Source organism: Vigna angularis, chromosome 8 (genome assembly GCF_016808095.1).
Source record: "Vigna angularis cultivar LongXiaoDou No.4 chromosome 8, ASM1680809v1, whole genome shotgun sequence".
Taxonomy (NCBI): Eukaryota; Viridiplantae; Streptophyta; class Magnoliopsida; order Fabales; family Fabaceae; genus Vigna; species Vigna angularis.
In genome coordinates, this window is record NC_068977.1 from 12,546,833 (window position 1) to 12,569,131 (window position 22,299).

General features: G+C 31.6%; 1 protein-coding gene across 1 annotated transcript; it reads left to right on the plus strand.

Annotated features, from left to right (window-relative positions):
* Window positions 1–21,484: 21,484 nt before the first annotated feature.
* On the plus strand, window positions 21,485–22,299 carry LOC108344418 (uncharacterized mitochondrial protein AtMg00810-like). The gene is made up of 2 exons (XM_017582863.1): window positions 21,485–21,647; window positions 21,854–22,299. The coding sequence occupies exons 1-2, from the start codon at window positions 21,485–21,487 to the stop codon at window positions 22,297–22,299; spliced, it is 609 nt and encodes a 202-aa protein (XP_017438352.1).

Consider the following 22,299-nt stretch of genomic DNA (forward strand, 5'->3'; position numbering starts at 1 on the left):
TTAAAACTGGAGTAATTTTCAAATTCTCAACTCTGGTGCTAATTGTTAGAAAAGAGATGTCTTATATCTCAAGCCAGGAGGGGGTTGAATTGAATTTTGCTTTAAAAATTGATCATTTCAAAAGTTTTTTAAAATCTATGGTTTTCTTGAAAACAATAAACAAGAAGTGATGAATCAACAATTAAAGAAAAAAGAGTAGAAAAAGATTAACACAAGCAATTTATACTAGTTCGGCCAAACCTACATCCAATTTTCCTTCAATAATCTTAGTTGAAGGGATTCCACTATAATGATAGAGTTTATAGAAATATAGAGATACCCCTCTAAATGTACTTCTCTCCACACTTAAAATCACTATAGCAATACAAGAGGTAAATACCCTCACTCTCTTATAATACATAGAACAATCACAGGTACAAAATACTCAGATTGTCTAAGATGTATCTGATCTTCCAGTCACACTCCAATAGTGTAGATCAAATCAGAACCGTTGTAGCTCACTTTCTTGAATGAATCTTAATGGGTTATCAACCAATGAAGCTTTGATTCTTCAAAACAACTTCTTGGACGCTCCTGTAATCAAAAACAATGAAACAGTTAGTTATGAAAGTGATAGCAATTATTAAGTTATAACAAGTTTGCTTTTGTTTTAACAGATTTACCAAGCATATAATCGATTATATAATCATACTAGCCAGTTATAAATTCATTTGACTGTTATGACAATTTAGGCTATTAAATAAAATGGATTTAAACAAAGTAACTTGATTTAACATATTATACAACTTATGTAACCGATTAATCTTACACTTAAGCAAATTTTCAATCCAATTTCTATTTTAAACATATATGAAACAGATAATGGGATTGCTTCCTATTTTAATCGATTAGACAACTTATGTAATCGATTACTACAGAGCAATTTGCTTCTATTAAGCATATAATGATATCTAGAGAAATCTAACAGATTATACACTTTGTTAAATCAATTATTTCATCCAGAAATGACATATTCAATCTGTTTAAAGCATGATTCATTTACCAATAATGAATTCATATATCAAGCACAAACACAATAAAGATAAAGCAATTGTTATGTCATTTGTTGAGAAAGAAACTATAAAATCATTCTCTTGTTCATCATAAAAAACATAGATATAAAGGGTAGGTTTAGCTCCCCCTGTGAACATATATTTATATTATTATTTATTTTGATTGCATTATAAATAATGTTGTTGCAAATATTTATTTTAAATGTTTGAAATGTTTGAATATTGGATATAATTTTAATGAAATTGAGATTAGCCATAACATCTTTGATTGATTGATATTTATAATCATATAATAAACATTAATTGAAATTAAATATATGTGATGCCATGAATTTTTATCCACGGGAATTTTCTTACATGTATATGATTAATTAGGATAAAATGTTGAATTATATTTCTTAAATTTCCTACATGAATTGAGAAAAGGAACATAGTCTAATAGTTTTATCATTTGGTTATATTAGTCTAATTGAGTATGACTTTAGCCCAGGAACAAGTTTTATGTCACTAGATTCATTTATTAGACATGTTTGCATTGTTAAAACATGATGTTTATTATAGTCTCAAATTATGATGATGAGCATGTATATTAGAATTTTCAGTTTCTCAATCTGAATATTTCTGATATCAATAGTGGTATTCCCAAATTAAAAAGGGATAATTATAAGTTTTGAAAGGAGAAAGTTCTTCTCCATTTGGATTGCTCAGACATTGACTATGCTATTAGAAGACCAAAGCCATCGGTTATTACTGAGATCAACACTTTAGATGTCATTGATCTTTATGAAAAGTGGGAAAGATCAAACCATATAATTGTTACATTCATAAAGACCAACATTTCTACTACAATTAGTGGTTTTGTTGATCAGCCTGACAATGTAAGAGATTTGTTAAAGGCTATTGATGAACAATTGACCACATCTAATAAATCTCTTGCTAAGCTCATTTTCATGAAACTTTCATCCTTAAAGTTCACCTTAGTTTAGGGAGTGTGTGATCACATCATGCACATAAAGGACATTGTGGCTCAATTGAAAGCCTTGGAGGTTACCATGTCTTAATCCTTTCTAGTACTTATATTTTATGTACTTTTGCCTCATTAATATGCTCATTTTAAAAATTCTTATAACACATATAAGGTTAAGTGGTTTATTAATGAATTCTGACCTTGTGTGTTCAAGAAGAAGAAATATTGCTAATGGAGGAAGGTGAATAGTGAACTTCACTACTTCTTTAAAGAATAAGAATAATCAGGTCAGGAAAAGATATTTGTTAAACCAATTAAAAATAAGGATTCCAAGTGAAGTTTTCCTTCTATAAAAGAAGGGACATGTGAAAAAGATTACCCAAAGTTTAATAATTGACCACAGAAGAAGGGTGATTATTTTTCTTTCATTTGTTATGAATATAATATGATTAATTTTAATCATAACACATGGTGGATTGTTTCCAGATCTACAATCCATGTTTGTAATATTATACAAGGTATGCAAAATCTAAGGAGACCAATCAAAAATGAACATTGCATTTATTCACGAAGCAAGATAAGTTCACATGTTGAAGCCATTAGACTATTTTGTGTTTAGAAAAGGTATTTTATGTTCATATTTTTTTGTAAGAACTTAATTTAATTTTTGCAACTTGTACCTTTGGGTTTTTTCCTTTAATTTTATGGATTATAGTTATATTTTATTCAATATATCGAAAGGTATTGGTTTTGGTGAACTGTGTGATGGTCATTGCTCTATTAAATTATAACTTTAACTATTTATAGTTTAATGCATGTTTTTAATGGGTTAAAATGATGTGTTGTGAATGGGAATTTATGTATGTTATGGCATCGGTGAATGGGACATATCTCCATTAAGAGAATTAAACAATTAATAAATGGAGTACTGAGTACTTTAGATTGTGCTGATTTTAAGACTTGTTTAAATCACATCAAGGGAAAGCAAAGTAAAGAACATAAAAAAGAGGTCTATAAAGAGTTTAAACCTACTACAAATAATTTATACAGATATTTGTGGATGTAGGTACACTAGTGCAAAAAGGGCTTTAGACGTTTGTTATTTTGGGCTTTTAACGTCTTATCTATGTCCGACATCTATATGGGTGACGTTAATGAGACGTCAGACCCAATAGGTCAGACGTCTATATAGACGTCTGATCCATACAAGTCAGACGTCTATATAGACGTCTAACACTATAGATCAGAAGTCTAAAACGTTACCGTAATTGAATGCATTTTTTTCTGCTTGAGACCTTCAGGTTGCTCTTGGCTCATGGTTATTTGAGTTTACAACTTTATATTTTAGTTGAAGAGAATGTATTGTACGTTTTTTTTTTTGTATTGGATGGTTTTAAAAACGTAGTGGAGAGAATTGGAGGAGTGCAAAACGCAAGAAATTGCCGCCCAAGAACGTCGCCCAAGGACACGAGCAAAACTGCACCAAAACCCAACGAAAACGCATTTTAATCGGTTCAAATGAAAGATAATGCATCAAAGAGTGATGTAATCGGAGTAAGATTAATTTCAAACGGTGAAAAAGTGAGAAAACAAACCTAAAAAGCGTAACTCGTACAGAGAAAACGCGAGGAAGATGATGAACATTAAGTGCACGTAACTATTGTCTCGCGTTCGCGGTGTTTTAATGCAGCCATATAGAAGTCGGTTCCCCCCACATCAGACGTCTATATAGCTGTAGAAGTCGGATTGGCGGAATCGGAAGTCTAAATGGAGTTAAAAAGTGACTTTTTAGATTTCAAAAATGAGTATATAGAAATCGGTTCCCCCCACATCGGACATCTATATGGCTGTAGAAGTCAGATTGGCGGGATCGGACGTCTAAATGAAGTTAAAAAGCGACTTTTTAGATTACAAAAATGAGTATATACAAGTCGGTTCCCCCCACATCGAACGTCTATATGGCTGTAAAAGTCGGATTGGCGGGATTGGACATTTAAATGAAGTTAAAATGTAACTTTTTAGATTTCAAAAATGAGTATATACAAGTCGGTTCCCCCCACATCAGACGTCTATATGGCTGTAGAAGTCGGATTGGCGGGATCGGACGTCTAAATGGAGTTAAAAAGTGACTTTTTAGATTTCAAAAATGAGTATATAGAAGTCGGTTCCCCCCACATCGGACGTCTAAATGGAGTTAAAAAGTGACTTTCTAGATTTCAAAAATGAGTATATAGAAGTTGGTTCCCCCTACATTGGACGTCTATATGACTGTAGATGTCGGATTGGTGGGATCTGACGTCTAAATGGAGTCTAAAAGTGACTTTTTAGATTTCAAAAATGAGTATATATAAGTCTGTTCCCCTACATCAAACGTCTATATGGCTTTAGATGTTTGTTCCCTCCAGAACAGACGTCTCTATGGTTGTTTTATTTATGGAAAATGCCACCGGTCATTTTTTAGGATGGATATTCGAGGGTCGGACGTCTAAAGGGTGACGTTAAAGGTCTTTTCTGCACTAGTGGTAATCTGAGATACTTCACCACCTTTATATATGATTACTCAATATATATATATATATATATATATATATATATATGTATCTATTCTTATTTCATTCTAAGGATGAAGATTTAGATGCTTTTAATGTTTTAAGGTTGAAGAGTTATAGTGGAGAAAACAACTTAATATCGTGAGATTGGATATAGGTGGAGATATTATGGTAGATACACTATGAGTGGACAAGCACCTGGTCCATTTGCAAAATTTCTTTAAGAACTTGGCCTTTTTGTCCAATATGTTATGCCTAGTTCTTTGGATCATAATGGTGTGACAGAAAGGAGAAATCAAACTTTAATGGATACAACAAGAAACATGAGGAGTAATGCAAAGCCTCTTAAATTCTTTTGGATTAAAGCAATTAAGACAATTGTGTATATAATGAATCGTGTTACAACCAAGGTTGTTTCAAGAACACCTTTTGAGTTATTTAAAGGTTGGAAACCCAACTTATGACATATATGTGTTTAGTAATGCATGTCTAAAGTAAGAATTTATAACTCACAAGAGAAGAAACTAGACACTAAGACTATTAATCGGTATTTCATTGGATATGCTAAAAACTCCTAAGGTTGTAGTTTTTTTAGTGTCAATCTCATAGCACTAGAATTATGGAACCAAGGAATGTAAAGTTTCTTATAAACTACTCAATTAGTAGTAGTGATGTAATTCAAAGTAATCACAATGAAGTTCACCCGACTAAATGAAATGATAAAATGGTAGTCATTCATGCTCCTCTAGTTTAAAAGCGTATTAGACAATCAGTTATTTGAGATTTATACATTGTTGGAGATAGATCAAGTTGCTTAGGAACCAGTTGAACAATAAGTTTCCCATCAAGATAATAAAACAACATTAAGAAGATCTACAAGAATAAAAAATCAGCATTTTTTGGTGATTAATGACATGTATTTTTTAGAATCAAATTGTAACATTGGAGCTAAAGATGATCTTGAAACGTTTTCAAAAGCCATAATTTCTTTCCAAAAGTATCATTCAAAAGGAAGGAATCAGTTATAGCAGACCTTTTCTCTTGTGTCTCGAAAAGATTCTTTACAAATATTCATCGCGTTAGTAGCTCATTTTGATTTTGACTTACATCAAAATGAATGTGAACGTGGTTTCCCTTAATGGTGATTTAGGGGAAGAGGTTACATGAAACAACCTAAAAAATTCATCTCTAGTTATGGTGAACACTTAGTTTGCAAGTTTAATAAATCCATCTATGGTTTGAAACAAGCTTAATGTCAATGGTATTTAAATTTCATGAAGTTATTTCTTTAATTGGTTTTGAAGAAAACATGATGGAACAATGTATATTCCAGAACGTTAGTGGGAGTAAGATATGTTTTATTGTTTTATATGTGGATGACATTTTGCTTGCAACTAATGACAAGGGAAATATATAAGGTGAAATAGTTTCTCTCAAATAACTTTGATATGGAAATGCGTAAGGCATCTAATGTCATAGGCATTAAGACCTGTAGAGAAAGATCTCGAGGTATTTTGGGTTTATGTCAAGAGTCCTATATCAACAAAGTTTTAGAGATTTTTAATATGAATAATTGTTCACCAAGTGTAGCTCCCACTATGAAGGGTGATAAGCTTAAGTTGGGTCAATGCCTTAATATAATCTTGAACATAAACAGATGAAGAATGTTCTTATGCTTCAGTTGTTGGAAGTCTAATGTACGCTTAGGTTTGCATTAGACCTAACATTGCATTCACGGTTGGAGTTTTGGGAAGGTATTAGAGTAATCCAGGTGTTGACTACTAGAAAGCTGCAAAAAAGGTAATGAGATGTCTTCAAGGAACAAAGGATTTCATGCTCATATACAGAAGAATTGATAATTTGGAGGTGGTAGGCTACTCCGATTCAGACTTTGTTGGTTGCATTGATACTAGAAAATCAACATCTAGCTATTTTTTATCTAACTATTAGAGTTATACTTGAATAAGCAAAAGGCAAACCTTGAATGCTACCTCCACTATAGAGGTTGAGTTTGTCTCTTGTGTTGAGATTACCTCACATGGTGTAAGGTTGAAGAGTTGTATATTTATGTTTAGAATTATGGATTCAATTGATAGGCCATTGAAGTTATATTGTGATAACTCTATTGTGGTATTTATGGCTAAGAATGATAAAAGTCAAAGTCAAAGCAAGCACATTTGCATAAAATATATAAACATTAGAGAAGGTGTTAAGTGGTCATTGAGCACGTTAGCACAGAGTTAATGATTGTTGATTCTTTGACTAAAGGCATGCCATTAAAGAATTTTAAGGATCATTTAGCACAAATGGAACTTGGTTCATGTTGTGACAGTCATTAATTTTACTTTGATAAAACTCTTATTCCATTTTTCTCATTTATTGTTCACATATTTGTTTATTTTGAGAAATTTCATTTGATCCGAAATAAACATGTGGTTTATTCATTATAGTTAAGAGTCTTTTATGAGAAGCTTGAAATATAGTGATACATGGGAGATAATACTCAATTTTGGAGGACATGTTACCATGATCCTTATATTTAGTTTCTTGTATTAATTGATAATAGGATAAATGGGTCAAGTGGGAGAATGTCGAAAATTTTCCAAACATGTGGGATAATATGAGATATTCACATTAAATCACTTATTTTCATAAATATGGTATATTTAATTAATCAAAATTTATAATTGTTGCATGAATTTTGATATTGTCATCCCACTAAATTTTAAATAATTTATCATAGTAATTACTTTGTGATGGACATAGCTCTATAAATTCCAAAGGTGCTTTGTGCTTTGGGTTATAAGATATGTTCTCTTCTATGTTATACTACACCATAAAATTTTATAAAAGTAAGGGTTTGAAACTGTAAAAAACATTAAAGGATTCTCGTGAGCGTGGTAATAGTTGGAGGTGTTAGTCCTTATTTCTTTTTTCCACTTTATATTTACATAACTAACTCGCTCACAATCCATAAAAGATCTTTAAAACTCATTAGTGCTTTTTAGAAATCCCTATATTGGAATATGAAGTATTAACTTTCTTTGGCCTACCCCGACCATGTTCCCTTGTAGTTCGAATTGACTCGTCATCCTCCCCAAAATTAGAATGTGCAATCAAAATTAAAATATTCTCTCTCATCAAGCATATTAGTCTATTTAAACGCTATTTTCAATTCCTCTACAAAATGAGCTTCATTAGATGTCAAAAAATTAGAAACTACCTTAAAACTACAACAGAATGATTTTAAGTGTTGCAAACCCTTCAAACTATCGACAATGGGCTAAATTCTTATTCCTGTGATAATTTCTTTCATACATTATATTACTTTCATAAAGATTTATTATTTCTCATCAAATCACATAAATAATATATAACTAATAAATAATTTATTAAAATCGTACAACATTATAAAATACACTGTTGCACCACATAAATAACTTGTAATTTATAAATCAAATTTTATTGAAAAAGGAACTTAATTAAAGAGAAAATATATCTAAAACATATTTAAATATGTGCATATCCCGAGGATATTAGAAAATATCTCCAAGATATTTATAATTAATATATCATGGTATCACACCTTATTATCATATTATGTTATATCCCCAGTATATTATGAAATATCTCCAAGATATTTACAATGAATTTCTTATGATACTTTGAATAATCAAATTATGGATTTAACTTCACCAACAGTTGAAGATTCATGTTTTTTGTGAATTTCATTCAACATAGCAAAGTCAAGAAACTTAGTGTCGGAAAGGAGAAATCGATGCATGGGCTACAAAAGAGAAGAAAATTTATCCAACCCAAATTTCATATATTATGATAATAAGCTCGGATGAAAAGTCATTCGAGAACTATCTATAAAATGTTAAATACAATGCACAAGCTAGGATGAAAAACAACTTATTACTTCAGTTGCGCGTCTCGATGACTAAGGTGGTGGATCTCCCCTCTCTCTCTCATCAAAACTTGGAGTTTTGCGACAAGGACGCAATAGCTTATCTTTTGAGAGCCTAATACTCCAACTCAAAGACGAAGCTTTGATGAAGCTCACAATGATGATAACTTACCAATCGATCTTAACCACAGCGACCAAAAAATCCTTGATGCTTAAGAATGTTGATAGATCGATAAACAATCAATCTTATACATAAGGCACATGAAGAAACTTGGGTGGAAAAGGATGAAGTGCGAGTGATATTCTCTAGCAAAGTATCAGTGTCACCTCTCTTTTCTTAGAGTCTACTTGGTAAACTTTCAACAATGTTTCCCTCTAAAAAAACTTTTATGCACCACGTAACTAGAAGTTTTAGTGGCCCCAGTATCAACTTACATCATCCATCATTAAAAGTCCAAAGCTTCACTAAAATTATCCTTACAGGAAAAGAGAATTACTCACTACTAAAGGTTGGCAACACAACACATTGACAAGGAACACAACAAAGAGGATCGCCAACTTGATTTAATCTTCATACACGAAATAAGAGAATAGGTTCAAATACAAAGAATTTCAAGAAAATAAATGAACATAAGTTCGGAGAAACAAGAAGAGATAAGCTTGAAATAGTCTCATATTCCATAATATCACTTCATAACGGACTTTGCAACTTCTAATGTCAATCAAAGACGATGAGCAATGCTTTTGAATGAAAACAACACAAAAAACACTTGACTAAATTCAGTAAGAACAAAATATTTTAATAATATATTTTATACATAATTGAATATATATATATATATATATATATATATATATATATATATATATATATATATATATATATATATATATATATATTGTAATGTATAGTATTGATGCAAAAATTGGCAAGCAAGTAACCTTATTTTATATATTTAAGAAAGCAGTTATTGGGTGTGAGTATGAGAATGTCAATAATCTATTCTGAAAAGGGAATGACAAGACATGGTGCATTGACTGAATAGAAAATGTTAGTAAATGGGTCCTATAAAAAGGGAATGATGAGAGGGTGTTTTTTCCCAGAGCTCAGGGATCTAATTCAGCCTCCAATTAATTGAGCAGCATGTGGAAGAGATATCGTACATGCTCTATTACCCTACCCAATGTACCAAACTTTCTCCTTTCTAGCATGTGCACATGAGCTTTGGGTCTGTGCCCTTTTCGTGGGGTTCAATCCCATATGCAAGGGAACCAAGGTAGAGATTTCCTACCATACACACAAATATATATATAAAACTTAAATTTATTAAATGAAAAATTAAAATATATAAGATTTTATGTATTACGAATTGAAACCAAGTTAAAACTTTCGTATAAACAGAACAAGATAACAACAATTACTAATTACTTATAAATTTATTAGGACAAGGTTTTGAGTTAGATTTAGTGTTTTGGTCTTTTTCAACTAAAACTTGTTAGAAAATTAAGGAAGCTATTGTTTTAAAACAAAATTGTGGAAGATAATCTTGCTGCAATTATTATGGATGATAAAATTCTCTCTTTTAAAGGATCTCAACTTTATATTGATCACCACAAAGATTCTATCTTGAGATTGTTGATTAAAGTGAAACAACCACCTTTTCTCCATTGATGTATGGTATTGTTGAATTTATTAGTCAAGTCTTTATGGAATGAACATTGGACATTGTTAGAGATTTTAAATCTCACGTGTCATTAGGGTTCATAAAAGAAGAGAGTTAAACAATTATTTCCCATGGAAGCTTTTCATTTTCATTTTCCAAGCATAAAACATAATCCCATTTTTTTCGGTTTCTAACGTGGTCATGTAACATTTTCTAATAAATAATATTATTCGGAAGTCAAATGATTTTTTCAGATGCAACTTTTAAGCGTATTTTATACAAGGTCAACTAAGATAGTTCTAATTTTATTTTAAATTTCCAAATAAATACTTTCTTTTAACTAGAATTAAAATAACTATTTCAAATTTTGAAATGATGAAAGATAGAATAAGATAACTTAAAATAACACCTATTCGTTTATACCCATGAAAAAAATGGTTTTTTTATTGTTATATTTTAACTATGGAGAGATATGAACTATTCTATTACACCAATCAATCTCAAAATTCAATCATTGTGTACCTTTATCAAATTGACACAGAATTGAAATATGTTGTAAAACCGTTAAAACTTCGTCATAAAACTCTTAAGATATAAAGGAAAAAATTGAATTACATATAAGAAAAACTAAATTAAAAAATATTAGATATCAAAATCATAAGTTGAAAATAGAACGAATTCATACTTAGTTATATGAATTTTGTGAAACTATTATAGTAAAAGAATTCGAACATATGATTTGGTGTTTGGACATGAAATATATCTGAAAGACACAAAGATCTTCTTCTTAACCCTATTTTGTGTGCACATGACATGTGAAGGTGAAGCTGGAATCCGTGGATCTTTCGCTTCTGTTTTTGCAGTTTCTAGTTAACACTGTGTCCCTTCTTCTCTTCATTGATGAGGAAGAGGGTCCTGTCACTGTTAAGCCCCTGTCTTTGCAGAATCATGAATAATCAGGACACCCTTCGCCTTTGCATGCTTTTCAACACGTGTATTATCTCATTCTTTTCCTCTTTAAACTTTCCCAATTTTATAATTTTATAAAATTAAATTATAGCTTTAAGATTCACTTATATTATAAAGTATTTATTGAATTTATTGTTTGAAATGTTATTAAACTATTTATTAATATTTAGTTCGACATTTAAGAGGTATATGTCTCGATTTAAAATAAATTGATTAAAATTTCATGTCAACTAAAGATAATATAGAAGTAAATGTAAATCTTATCTTTTAAGTTTGTTTATTAAAACTAAATTAAGTTTAAAATTAACTTGTTAAAAAAATTATACGATTTATATTAGATGTTTTTTCATTATTTATTTAATTGTTATGATATTAGGAGTCTCTATTTATAATATTATTAAGTATTTACGCATTGTGTAAAGAATGAAAAATTAAACTTTTTTTTCTTATTAAGAGGAGAATAAGAAGGGACTAAATTTAAATATGTTATAAAAATAAGAATTTATTATTAGGTATAGAAATTATTTTTATTTATTATGTTATTATTATTGAATTTATAATATGGATTTAAGTTTTATTTTATACTCTATTTTAATATTTTTTTAATAATATTTTTTCTTATTTATTTTCAGTTAGTAATAAATAATTAACCTTTTACATTTTTATTTTATTTATTTAATAGATTTTTTACATATATAAGATACTTAAATTGAGGTTGAAACTTATAAAGTACTTTGTTGATTTCATTTTCAATTTTTAAATTTATATCGGACAGAACACAAACCCACCTTTATATAGTGCAAATACGACCCCTATCTTTTCTAAAGCTATACTAAATAATTCGCATATCCTATTTTCCGCAAGTTTTTAATAAAGTAATCATACCTTTATTTTGTAAAGCTTCATATTAAAATTTCATTACATAATTTAAAACTGAGGTTTTATGACATGCTACTATTAACCTAAAATGTTAGCTTGTCGAAGTGTTGTAACCTCAAATTTGGTCTTTGAAAGAGACTACACGTGGTTACTACTTGGTCTTGAAGAAACAAGATTCAACAACAAAACACTCACCATCCAGCTTTTACTAGGTCTAGTTATTATCGTGAGGTGAGAACCAGCCATCTTCAATATTATTGGCTTAAGCTCTAGGAAAAAGATAAATGTTTAAATGGAGGAGTAAAAATGAGTAGGTTAAATATAGAAAGCATTCGTACAAGTTGTTCTCTTCTTTATTTAAAGATTAGTTTGGGAACGAAATTCAGACTCTGACTTCACCTGTAGTCCAAGTGAAAAAGAAAAATAAGTAGGTGTTAAATATGAAATACTATAGACACATTAAGAAGTGATATTTGTGATATTTGAAAAGATTGATACTTATGTTTTTTTTTTGGAGAAGATGTATTCTTGATACCTTACTAGGTTGATACTTGTGTAACCTAAAAAGGTTGATACTCATGTTGTAATCAATTTTATTTGGTTGATATGCTTAAAGAAGAATTGGACGTAGTATTTGAGTTTTGGATGAACTAGTATAAACTTTGATTTATGCTTAATCTATTTTTTATTAACTATTTTAGTTTTTATTGTTAAAAGAGGTTTAGAATACTCTATTCATCCTCGTCCTTCTAGAAACAGCTACACCTACGAAGAACTAACCTTAAGAAATTAGTTTTCATACCAATTAAAGAAACGAAAATTTTATAATAAAACTTTAAAAAATTGAAAAACTATTAGTGTAGAAAAGACTTTTTATATCAGTTAAAAAAGGCTTTATATAGTGTGATATAGATACAAACGGTATAAAAAGTATCACTTTTTATACCAGTTAAGTCCACAACCAGTATAAAAAGTATTTGGTGTAAGACCCTAGGAAAATGTGGTAAGTAGGAAATAATGTGGTTATGAAACTTGGACATTATTGTTTGGTAATTGGTGTTTGATGATTATATGTTTTCTAGAATTATAATTATTATGTTCATTATTTAATTTATTATTGATTAAGTGGAACATATGATTGGTATGTTGTTATTTGGATGATTTGTGTGGTGTGTTGTTACTAATATGATGTGTTCGATTGAGGGTAGAAAGGCGATTTAGGATTGAATAGGTGTGGGTCAAATTCTAGAAAGAAAGAGAATTAAAGTAAACTTTTGATTTTAATTGGTATTTTTGGACCCAATGGTAAAAAGGTCATTTTTTCCTCATTAATTAGTGCAGAAATTAAATTATTAGGGTGTAGAAAGTAAAGAAAGAAAAATAAATCTGAATAATAAGATGTGGGCTACGTGACTCTTAAATTATTTGGTGGTTTTTTGTATTTTAAAAAGTAGATAAAATAATATATAGATAGAATAAATAAGATAAAAAAAAGGAAAAAGGGAAAACTAGGATTGCATATTCTAATTTATCTAGAACGAAATAGAGAGAGGGAGAGAAAGGCGATTTTGGGAGAGAAGAGGAAGAACTGCAGAAACCTTAGAGATTGATGGTATTTTAGAGTGTAGACAAAGCTTTAGGATTGACCAAGATATGGGGAAACTAACCTTTGTTTGTTAATTATTGTATGTTATATATGTGTTTGGTTATTTTGATTAATAATCCTTGTTTGATATATGTTTATATGATTATTATTATTGTTGTATGTTTCTATTGTTGGGCAAGAGTTTATGCATGCCTAGGCATAGGGTTTATGTAATATTTATGTTCGGCTTTCTCTATGAATGTAGGCATGGTTGTTGGGTTAATCCAACAGAGGGTTCGATGCCAAGGGAGAATAAAGTTATGAGGCTTTGGGGATTTTCCATGCAAATGTATGTGTAAGGATGTGGTAATAATCATATTCAAGGGATGTAGTATATATGTTTGAGTATGTTTACATGGGTATGTGATGCTTGAATGCATGTATGATGTTGTTGATTACGTTTCCACGTGATTTAGAGTTGGCGTATGTGTGTTTGAATGCTTGAATCGTGTCCAGGATGTGTTTTGATTCAGGAATAATCGATTATCATTAGTGATAATCGATTATCTACGCATCGATATTGAGTCTGGTTGTGGGAATAATCGATTATTTGGGATAATAATCGATTGTTCCTTCTTGCGTGATTTTTCTGGGTAATTTTCATTGAGATAATTGATTATCAAAAGTTATAATCGATTATCACGGTGTATTTTTGTAAAAATGGCAAATTTGATGAAGAATGAACGTGGACCAAGCCTAGGAAGCAGTGGAACGCGTTGATACTCAACGAATGAGAGTTATGGGTATGTCTAGGGTGAGTTTTGACCTGTGATTGAGAATTGGAGCATGAATGAGTGTTAGGATGTAATTGAGTGTGTGATTGATAAGCATGAAGTATGGGAGATTAGTCTACTTGTTGTATTTGAGTGTTGAATCTTCTTTGGTGAAGGGGACAGATGTTCTGCCTTGTGTGATAGGGGAACAGGTCCGAAGCTAGAAAAAGGATGACTCAAGTATATTTGTATGGGGAAGTTACAGATGGGGTTGTAGGAGCAGCTACAATCGGTTCAGGTAGGGTACGTGAGTGTGATTGAGTCTTGTTATAATGGAGTTCATGGTTTGGTGATGCTCATGATGTTGTTCATGATTGCAATAGTCATGATGATGGTGTAACTATCATGGTAATCATGGTATTTGAAATACTTCAGGTGATGTTATGTGATAGCGGTGTTACTATAATAGTTATAGTAAGTAGTTAGCATAGGTACTACGGAGTGGATAGACCAAGGGTCTAGGTGTGAGATGTTAGTGATGACATCGAGGATCGAGTAATCCATTGTGATTGGATTGTAATGTGATGTTTAGAAATCTTATTGATATGACTACTATAGATGGGGTGTTTTATTATTGTTGATATAATTAATCTGTTTATAACTTGTTATTATGATTGTTTTATCGGTAGCTTAACTCGTGCGTGTTTGTGTTTGTGTGTTATGAATGATATTATCGGCGATGATCGTATAATGTGTTATATATACGCAGATGATGTTACAAATAGTGCTAAGGCATGATAGATTCGAGAGATGACGGGGACAAACTTGAAATTTTATCTACAGTTATTACTTTTGAACATTAAGCCAATGTAAATTTAGTGATTTTATTTTCTTCGTTATTTTTCATTGGACAAATGTTTTCAAACTATTATGTTTTATGCACGTGTAAATGGTGTGGTTTCTGAAAATATGTTTCCGCGTTATGTTAAGTTTGAAATTTTTACCGATTTTTGAATAACCTTTGACACCCTGAAAATTAGGGCGTTACATTTGGTATAAAAAGTATTTCACACATCTACATTTATTCTCCGCTCCATTTTTCATCATCTCGTTCCCATCACTCATGTCCAAGCATAATTGTTTGAATCAATAAGATGATTTCAAACATTAATTGTAGCTGTTAAAATTCATGTATAAACCTAACCTACACAAAAGGGAAAAATAATCGTAAGAAATAATAAGCTTCTTCCCCAAATATAGAAAATAAAAAATATATCCAAACACAATAAACAGATTTTCATTGATACATATAATTCTACAAGAAAAAAAAAATTATAAAAGGAAAACTCTTAACGAGTACGACGAACCTTAGCGAGTACCATCATTTTCACTAGCTTTATTCACGATGCTCTATTCCCAGAGACTATTTTGACCCGCATGCAAAAAGATATCGAGTTATGCGGTGGCATTCTCAGTGGGGCATGGTGGTTACCGACTTAAGTTTCGCGAAGAGAAAGCGAAAGACGAAACCCCTGTGACTCACAGGACGAGCTATCTCACGAAAGGTTTTCACCGTCAACGTTGGAGATATCGTCGGTAGCAATCTCGACCATGGGTGTTGTAGTAGCGACGACCTTGGTCTAGAGAAGATGAACAATGACAACAGACACAGATGCTTCGCTTGAGTGGGTCACACATATGTGAAGGATGGAAAAGAAGAAACCCTAATGAGAATGCTTTAATTTTGTGTTTACAAATATAAAAAATAAGAAACTACTTTCTATACCAATTATAGCTGGATCAAACATAGAAAGTTTTATGTTAATTACAAAAATATCATTGTATCCACTTTCTATCCTAGTTATAACTAGAATTGGTATAGAAAGTGATGGCATAACCCTAACTATGACCCCAAAACATTCAAGAAGAGCTAGAATCATCTATACAAGATGAAGCAAAGCTCTTTATCTTAGGTCATCATGGAGGTTGAAGAGTAGTGTAGGTTTATTTAGGCCATGTATTTCGGCAAGTGGTGAAGGTTTCTTTCGACCATGTATTTTGGCCAAGTATTGTATATTATTTGTTTAAGACTTGTATTAGGGCCTAATTAGTCTAGGGTTTTTCCTTGGTTTATTGGTTAGTACCTTCTCATCATAAGAAGGTTGTCATCACAAGGAGCATCCTCTCCACTTGACTCTTCTACATGCTTAATCTTACTGTCACTAGATTTGGACTCTTTGATGAATCATTATTTTCCTTATTCACTTAGCCTTCCGCACAAAATTTAATTAGTGAATTGTGCCTACCTATCCATTATTTTCTCAATTTTGCAATTTGGGCTTAATTCACTAGTATAAAAATCGTGTACAACGTCGAATATTTGGGCTTTTAACAGGGAATTCGCGAACGACGTCATATCAGGAGACGTTAAATTGACGTCGAATTTTAAAAAATTTGACGTTAAATTAACGTCGAAATTTGTCAATATTCGATGTTAATCAATTTTTTTTTATTTTTTTTAATTAATTGTGATCCTTTTTAACAACTCTACGAGATCTGAAAAGCAAAAAAACAAAAAATTTCAAGTTTTTGGTATTTTTTAAAGCATTAACTTTGATCAACAACAAACAACAATAACCAACAACAAACAAGTTCAATCAAACAACAACAAACAAGTTCAACCAAACAACAACGACAAACAAGTTCAACCAAACAACAACCATAAACAAGTTCAAAAAAAAAACAACAAACAAGTTCCACAAATAAGTTCTTCAAAACGAAAACGAAAACTAACCTTCAAAAGGTGGGTTCATCGGAATAAAGTGTCATCACCCGTGAGAGAGAAAGCATAATGCATCTATGAAGGACAAGAACACGAAAATAATCGGTTAAAACAAACGAAAATCATACATAAAGTAGTTAATTAACATGCATACGCTAGGACATTCGACGTTTTATATCCTTTTACGTCGAATTACAATTATAAACGACGTTTAATAATTGAATTTATTTACAAAAATGTCACCGGTCATTTTTAACGTTGGTTATTTAGTGGTTCGACGTTAAACGTGTGACGTTATACATTGTTTTTGCACTAGTGATTTGACCAGTAATTCATATTTTAATTAATTTGAATTAATTGAGCTTAATTATTTCCATTATTATATTCAGGACAATTTTGGAATTATATTTTGGGACTTCAAGAGGGTTGTCACGTCATTTACTATTGTTCACATCAATAATTGTTTTTAATTTCATTTAAAATTTCGTTTTATTAGACTTTTGGGTCAGACTTGGACATTTTGGGCCCATTTGGTGAATTATTGAAAGACCTAATTTGTGGAGCAGACTTGGCTTCCTAGGGTTTTGAACCCATGCAGCCACAAATTCTATAGCATTCATTTTTGGTGTTGGGACGTGAACTGTTAATAGGAGGAGCAATATGAGTTTTGAACCCTCTCTTTTGATGATGACAACACATTGACAGTAAGAACACATGGATATTGTCATGACACAACAAGAAATATGTTTGCAATAATTGATACATATGTGTATATGTACATGCTTACTGTGATTAATGAATATGTGAACATACTGATGATTTTGCACACTACTGATCTTGAAATGTTTATATGTTTGTATGCATATTGTGTTACTTTGTGGATGTGGATCACAAGCACAAAAGCATATCTGCATGAATTAATTGATTGTAATGTTATTGTAATCAATTAAGTTCATCAGATAGCTTATGTTTTAAACTGTGGCAAAACAACAAGTTTGAATTGATTATATTAGTTGTTGAATCGATTAAAACTCGTGTCTTTGCACATATCATTTTCAAAAGTGTTGTGATGCATTTTGAAGGAGAAAAGTTTTCAAAATGTGTTTAAGTGTTAAGCTTAATCGATTACACATTTTATGTAATCAATTAAGTCTGTTATCTTTTGAAAACAGATTTCATGTTTGTCATAACTGCTTTAACGGTCATAATTTTTAAATATGTTTGACCAGCATTAATTGCAAATCGATTACATTAATTGAGCATCCAATTAAGAGCTGAGTTTGTTGTAATGTTGTTACATTTGTTTAAATGTAACCAATTACATAAGTAACGTAATCGATTGTTTTGCGTCTGAACTGATAAAAACTATATATTGACACATTACTTTCAATACAAACACTTTTGATCAATTGTAAATTGTCATATCTGATATTCTCGGTGAGAAAAGATTTTACAAGTTGCACATACGCTTCAAGAATCAAGAACATGAAGAATTTGAAGAATCTTGAGCCATTCTTGAGAGGCATTTTCGTGGACCACAATGGCTGATCACATTAGCACTACTGCAGGTGTATCTGGTTTGATCAGAAGAAGTTTTTGCAATCTTTGATTTGTTGTTCCCTTGACGTGCACGTCAGGAAGAAGAGTGAGGAGCTCTCTGAATTTGAGAGGGGATTCTTAAAGGGTTTTTGTAACAAGGACAAGTGGTTATATGTGTGCAGGTGTATTATGTTTCTATATTTGATTGAGAATTTGAAAGGTGTTTACATTTGAGAGAGCTCTGTAAAACCTTTGTTGTAATACTCTGATCATTATTGTGAAATACTCTACAATCTAAGGTTGATTGGGAGAGTGATTGGATGTAGGCATTGTGGCCGAACTAGGATAAAAATTTTGAGTTTGATTTTCTTTCCTTATCTCTTTACTTTCGTTGAATGCGCATTTACTAACAACACAAGAAATTTTAAAGATCATTCTAATCTCTCAAAAAGATTTGAAAAGTTTAAGTTTTTATAAAACACCAATTCACCCCCTCTTGGTGTTGAGAAACAAGCCTCCTTATTTCTAACAATTGGCACCAGAGATGGTTTTCAAAAGTTATTTGAAAAACAAATCGATTACCCTTTTGTATAGTCGATTATTTGATCCTCTAACAGGTTTTGTTTCTCTAATACTGAGGAAAAGTGAATTTGAATATAACTGTGTGCATGTTACTTGCAATGATAAATGCATCTCTGTCACTAATGGGTTTAATGAGTCGTTTGAAACACGATTATTCCAGAAATCATCTCAAGGAAGGAAAGTTGGTATCAAAAGTGTGGAATCTAAAGTAAAGAAAGTAGATTTGCTGGCAGAAAGATTTACCAAATCCTTAAATATAAAGAAGATAGACGTAGATTCCAGTGATGATCAAAAGAAGAACAAAGACAAAGATTTACAAGGAACTAATCTCATTATGATGGCCTAGTCAGAAACAACTAGAACCTGTCTGGAACAAGAAGCAAACGAATCTATGTGGTATTTGGACAGCGGATGCTTAAGACACATGACAGGAGATCCAACTAGATTTACGAGCCTCTCTCACAGGACAACTAGTCATGTCACTTACGGTGATAACAACAAAGGTAAAATAATCGGTATTAGTAAAATCCAAACACCTTCTGCATATGAAAATTATAGTGTACTGCTAGTTGAAGGTTTAAAACATAATTTGCTAAGCATTAGTCAATTGTGTGACAAAGGACTGAAATAACGTTTGAACCAAATTATTGTCTCATTAGTAATGGATCCACAGATGAACTGGTATCAATAGGGAAGAGATACAACAACATATACATCATTAACTTTAGAAAAACATCATTTAAATATGTTGTATGCTTACTTTCTAAAGAGGATAACGCTTGGTTGTGGCACAAAATATTAGCTCATAATAATATGAGACAGCTAAATAAATTAGTGTCTAAGAATCTTGTTGTAGGTCTTCCAAACATAAGATATGCCTCTAATAGACTTTGTGATGCTTGTCAAAAAGGAAAGCAAACAAGGACATCATTTAAAAACAAAAGAGAGGTGTGTACCACTAGACCTCTTGAACTTTTGCATATGGACTTGTTTGGCCCTTCAAGAGTCAGAAGTCTTGGAGGAAATCTGTATGGATTGGTGATTGTTGATAATTACTCTCGTTATACTTGGACTTTCTTTACTTGTGCCAAAACTGAAACTTTCAGGATGTTCAAGAAGTTTGCAGCTATGATTCAGAATGAGAAGGAGCTCAAAATCAAGTATATTCAGAGTGATCATGGTAGGGAGTTTCAGAATGAATTGTTTGATGACTACTGTGCAGAAATGGGATTTCTCACAACTTCTCTACACCCAGAACACCTCAGCAAAATGGAGTTGTCGAGAGGAAGAACAGGGCATTGGAAGAACTTGCAAGAATAATGCTGAATGAAAGAGATTTGCCAAAGTATTTTTGGGCAGATGTAGTCAACACAACGTGCTATATACTCAACAGGATTATCATTAGATCCATGCTAAAACTTACTCCTTACGAGCTGTTCAAAGGAAGAAAGCCAAACATCACACACTTGAGGATTTTTTGTAGTAAGTGTTTCGTACTCAACAACGGTAAAGAAAGTTTAGGAAAATTTGATTCAAAAGCCGATGAGGCTATCTTTATTGGATATTCTCTATCTAGTAAAGCTTATAGAGTATATAATAAAAGAACTATGTGTGTTGAGGAATCTCTGCATGTTGCATTTGATGAATACATTGATACTATGACTAACAAAAGGCATCCCAGAAAGTATGTAGATTCAGGTGATTCTGTAAGTGAAGAAGAGGAAAATGAAGAAATTCAGGAGAAATAAATTTCAGAGGCTACTGTTGAACCTCCCAAAACTGAATCGATTAAAGAATGGAAAACACCAAGAAATGTATCTACTAGCAACATCATTGTGGATATCACAAGAGGAGTTTCGACTAGAAGACAACTCAACCAATTTTACATGAATTTTGCATATGTGTCACAAATTGAGCCCGAAAATATTGATGATGCTCTTGCTGACGAAAACTGGATGATGGCAAAGAAGAGTTAAATTAGTTCAAGAGAAACAATGTTTGAGAACTTGTTCCTAGGGTAAAAACTCAACAGGTAATAGGTACTAAATGGGTGTTCCGAAATAAAATGGATGATTTTGGAGAGATCGTCAAGAACAAGGCCAAATTAGTTGCAAAGGGTTATAGTCAAGAAGAAGGAATCGATTATGATGAAACATATGCTCTTGTGGCTAGACTAGAAGCCATAAGAAATCTTCTCGCCATTGCTTCTATAATAAGATTCAAATTGTAACAAATGGATGTAAAGAGTGCTTTCCTAAATGGTTACATAAAGGAAGAGGTATTTGTTGAACAACCCCTCGGCTTCCAGGATTTTGACTTTCCTGACCATGTGTTCAAGTTAAAAAAGGCTTTGTATGGACTAAAGCAGGCACCTAGATCATGGTATGAACGGTTGAGTGAGTTCTTAATCAAGAAAGGATTCACAAGGTAGTTGATTCAACCCTCTTTATTAAAAAATCTAGAAAGGATAAACTGTTTGTGCAGATATATGTAGATGATATAATTTTTGGTTCCACTAACCCTCTATTATGCCAAGAATTTTCAAAGACTATGCAGGATGAATTTGAAATGTCCATGATGGGGGAACTAACCTATTTTCTAGGATTACAAGTGAAGCAAGATGACAGTGGCATCTTTATACACCAATCCAAGTATGGCACAGATCTGCTAAAGAAATATAAGATGTTGGAATGCAAAGAAGCTGCCACACCGATGGCAACAAACTATTATCTTGGTCTGGACGAGAAAGGAAATTTCGTAGATCAAAAGCTCTATAGAGGTATGATCAGATCCTTGTTATATCTTACTACTAGTAGACCAGACATTATGCATAGTGTTTGTCTTTGTGCTAGATTTCAATCAAAACCAAAGGAATCACATCTTACTGCTGTGAAAAGGATTTTGAAATATCTAAAGGGAACCAAAAGTCTTGGACTATGGTATCCTAGTGGATTAAACATTTTTCTAGAAGGTTACAGTGATTCAGACTTTGGTGGTTGCAAACTAGACAGGAAAAGCATTAGTGGCACATGTCATCTTCTAGGTTAA